General features: G+C 39.0%; 1 protein-coding gene across 1 annotated transcript; it reads right to left on the bottom strand.

Moving 5' to 3' along the window:
- Positions 1 to 3,339: 3,339 nt before the first annotated feature.
- LOC131079011 (uncharacterized) lies at positions 3,340 to 4,248 on the bottom strand. Its single transcript, XM_058016877.1, has one exon. It carries the CDS (start codon positions 4,246 to 4,248, stop codon positions 3,340 to 3,342), a length of 909 nt encoding a protein of 302 aa, XP_057872860.1.
- Between the last annotated feature and the right edge of the window lie 200 nt (positions 4,249 to 4,448).

Genomic DNA, 4,448 nt, shown 5'->3' on the forward strand with positions numbered 1-4,448 from the left:
TGGCTGACATGGAAAAAGTGATGTCACAGGTGATGCGTTGTACACTGACATGGCGTTGTGGTGGGATTGGGAAGGAGAGATGATGTGGCAGACGGGCCCTACAGGTTTGCATGGTCTGCGTGGTAGTAGACATGGTGGGTCTAGGTCTGCGTGGGATAGAGAGCCGTCAGTAGTGGTCGTGGACGTGGTTGAAGCTACAATGGGGGGGCCACCGGGGCTGGAGCCAAGGTCGGCAATAGCACTGCGGGGGCAAGCGAGCAGTGGAGGGGTCGGGCCAGGAGACAGGTTCTGGTGCTGACAACAGAGGGGCCAACAGGTTACATGGCCAGGTGGGTCGAACGCTGAGGGAGTCACGCAAGAGTCTTTCACCAAAGATGGAGGAGGACGGCGATGTAGAGGTACAACAAAGATCTAGAAGGGACGGTACAATGACACAGAGGTACAGCTCGGCGGGGTCACCAGAAGGATGGAACTTGTAGTACGACAGGTCACAGGGGGGGTCTATAGAATAATAAAATGATTTTTTTGCAGAAATTTTAAAAAAATTTTAAAAATTTGAAATCCGTACCATACCGCCCAAATTGGTCAAAAATTTACCTCCAAGCCCGAAATTTGACTTTCACCAAAATAGGCCGAATGTATACTCAAAATTAATGGAAAAGGCCACTCAGATGAAATTGTGAGGTTGGATCTAGTCTAGGACGCCTACAAAAGATGTTGCTCCTTAGATCTACCTCTTGATGTCGCAATAATGTCTCTTAAAGACAAATCAATGACTCTCTAATGGCTCTCATACCATGTGAGATTTTGCCAAGATCAAGAGCTCAATGAAATGTACAAAATAGAGACAAAATATAGGACAAGAATAAATTGTATTCTCATCAATAAATAAATGATCAATAGATGTTACATACACTGAATATGAGTCTACATATATAGGCAAGGCAATATGGATATGTGAGCACACAAACATGGCACGTGGCTCAATAACAAGCAAGGGTAGGTTGGAAATAGGTGTGGTAGGTAGGAGAAACAATAAAATATTTCACATGAGGTGGATCACCCACTGAAGGTGGAATTATCACTCCAAAATAAGTGGATATAATAGAGTAGTAACAAGATCAACACCATAAAAGGCGAAAATTCTCCTACACACATTATCCTAATGTGGCACAAACACCCAAGTGTCCCATACCCAAACTACTATGAAATGCATTTCCTAAGTAGACTTAAGTAAAGTGTAATAATATCCAAGATGAATAATTATTTACACCAATAGACATCAACACATGCTGAGATTTGTGCGAAAGCAAAGAGGTCATGTTTATTAAGGCATTTTGGTGACTCATGCTCAGCTCATTCAAGTGAGTTGAAAAGATTTTTTCTTTCTTGTCCCGTAGGACTAGGGTTATCCCAAGGCTTCATAGATTGTTGTTATCCACTATCTTTTATGTGTGGCTAGGCTTTGGAATGAGGAATTAATGGAGTACAAGCTCCTTAACCAAGAAACTCCATTTCCTTCACTAGTTGGGAGTTTCCAACCATGGACACCTTCACTCCAGACCACATGAAAGACATCTTCTCTTGGGATTGTGGTAAGATTCAAATAGCCATCATCACTATTGTTGGAGAAGAGGTGATCTACCCTATGGCCCCGTGAAATATCTACCCTTCTCAATAGGTATCTTTTCTTTTATCTAATGCTTTTGATATTTTGCAAAATTATGGCTCCTTGCTGCTTCTAGCATCCCAATTTGTCATGCAAGATCTTATATCCCCTAAAAACCTAGAAAAGGAAACATGAAAAAGTATGACTTGTTTAATGACAAGGGTTGCATTGGTGGCATTTTCCCAAAAAATTTCCTAAAAAAGAAACACTAGTATGCCAAGCTTTACAATGCCATGAAAATTAGCCTTGAGTCTAACAATTGCAATTTTTTTGAGGGGGAATTGGGTATTTTCTCAAAAATCATATCCTCTTCTGAAGCCACCCTCTTCTCTAATGTCTTTTACACCCTCCATCGGCTCATGCTTCACGATCCACTTCCAGAAAAGCCTAAACAAGGTTGATTTCAAAGATTGTCTATGCAGGGGTCCAAAAGATTTCTTTGTGGGCTTCAAATTTGGTGACTCTTAGGTAAAACTGAATATGAGCCACAAACTTGGTGATTCTCAGGCACAACAAGATCCAAGTGATGATGAAGGTGTTGGAGAGAAAATCCCCCAAAACTAGCAAGGGGTTATGTGGTATTATCTGGGTACTTAGTCTTTGAATGGTCTCTTCTTTTTGGTCTGATGTTTAGCAGTATTCCCTCTATATGTATGGAGGTGGTGTCCTTTCTCTAGCAAGGGCTAGTTTTTTTGTGTATTCTCGGTATTATGGTATTAGTATCTACAGATTGAGCACTGCTCTCTGCTATTCTCATTTTTGCGGTGTCATAGTAAGGTATAGTTTTGGTCGACAAATCGAGCAATGCTCTCTATCTTTCCATTTTGTATGAAATTATTGTATGGTCTGGTTACAGATTGAGCCATGCTCTTTGTTTCCTCCATTTTGTTGGTATCAAGTCTAGGTTTTTAGCTTCGAAGATAGGGCTCATAGATGTAGTTGGGCTCTCTGTGTTTTAATCATTTTGGTTAATCCATTTTATCATGAACTTCTCTAGTGTAATGTATATATTTTCATAATTAATATAAATAGCATGCACTCGCGTTTTACACCCCCCCCCAAAAAAAAAAAAATAAATAAAAATTTATTGACTAAATTAACCTTTAATAATTAAATTAGATAACATTTAAAAGTAACAAATGTTAACCATGTAGTTAAGTAGATCATACAATTTTGATAATTTCTATAATCATCTTGCAACACAATGTCATGAAATCAATTTTCAGATAAACATTTTCATATTGATTCTATCAATTTAATATATAAGCTCTAGGTTGACTTCTATATTACAACTAAGGAATATACCATTGACTCAAAAACTCTGGCTATTCTCCACACAAAATGGCACACCTGCCAAAACACAAATTCGCATAACATAATAGTTTTATGCTAACATTTTTTTACGTTTTAACAACACTATAAAAATAGATTATGAAGATTGAACGAATGAAAATCTTATAAAAATCATCATATTTTGCAGATTTGTATTTTTGTAAGATAAGAATAGCCACATCCTCGCTTCGTACACACAAACTAAACCACTAATTGATAATCTAGAAGCACAATTGCTTTTTTTTTTAATTGCATACTAACTAATGCAAAATAGATATCTAGTAAGTCAATTTTGCCGGCCCATGTTACTATCGTTGGTTTCAAGGCTCCAATTTCAGCTAGCAATTATTATTGTTGGTCTTCTCATGGCAGCTCTCCAAAGAACACCATTCATCTACGCTGTGCCCGTGGTGAGATTTGCACACAAAGTAGAGCACACTCTGCGTTACCTCCCACATCAAATTAATGACACAAGCCAACACCACATAGGCTATTGCATACAACAACTTGGCCCCGAATCCTACTAGACAAAAACAACCTATAACCGCTACAAAATTAAACAGACCAACAATTACAATCAAAGCTACAAAGAGCGCCCACGCTGTGGTGCGCTTTCCATGAATCAGATGGCGGCTATTCTTCATGCCCTCCCATCCATAATATTCCTCCTCCATAACACTCACTACATTCGCCACCTGCCACACTATTGCCACGTACATTCCCAAGTACACGAACACTACCAGACCAATCACCATCCCAACTAAAAGGAGTAGCCAATACTGTATCATTACTGATAGCAACAGAACAAAAGAACAACCCAAAATAATCACGAAGTTCATAAGAAAATACCACAGGCATGTTATGAGCATCCGTTTCCACACGGCGGGAAGGGATGTGATAGAGTTTCCCTGCTCCCCATTGTAAACATCGGCCACAGTATACCCAACTACTCCTATAGAAGGCATCAACCCCACAAAAAACAATGTTGTCCATACAAGTTCCAGTACCATAAACTCCATCCAATTTAGTATGTACAGATCCCATACTTCATATATTTCCTGGTAAAAAATCATAGAGAAAACATGTGGCCCAATAAAAATGTTTGTCAGTGTTATTAAAACGGGAGAGAGAATCGACACTAGAGTTATGGTCCTGAGCAATTTAGGCTGAGACTGAATGATTTTGAAGACATCTCCTACAACTCCAAACGTTCCCAGCTGATGTAAACTTTTCTCCTTCGTATCCATGGTCGATTGGAAATCCTTTTCTCCTCGTTTTCTTCTCCAAACTTGATCTTTTTAACTTCTTCTTCTCTGTAGATTGCATAGGTCATTTACAGATCTTCTTTATAGAATTCATGCCTTGAATGCGCTAAAGTTAGGTTTTAGAATCTACAACCATTATAACCATAAATAGAAATGATTTTTGCACAGTCAGGTGGGTTCCA

This window comes from Cryptomeria japonica, chromosome 11 (assembly GCF_030272615.1).
Source record: "Cryptomeria japonica chromosome 11, Sugi_1.0, whole genome shotgun sequence".
NCBI classification, from domain to species: Eukaryota; Viridiplantae; Streptophyta; class Pinopsida; order Cupressales; family Cupressaceae; genus Cryptomeria; species Cryptomeria japonica.

Bases quoted from the DNA above. Each gene is read 5' to 3' on its own strand.
- LOC131079011 (XM_058016877.1), bottom strand. From the start codon at position 4,248: ATGGATACGAAGGAGAAAAGTTTACATCAGCTGGGAACGTTTGGAGTT.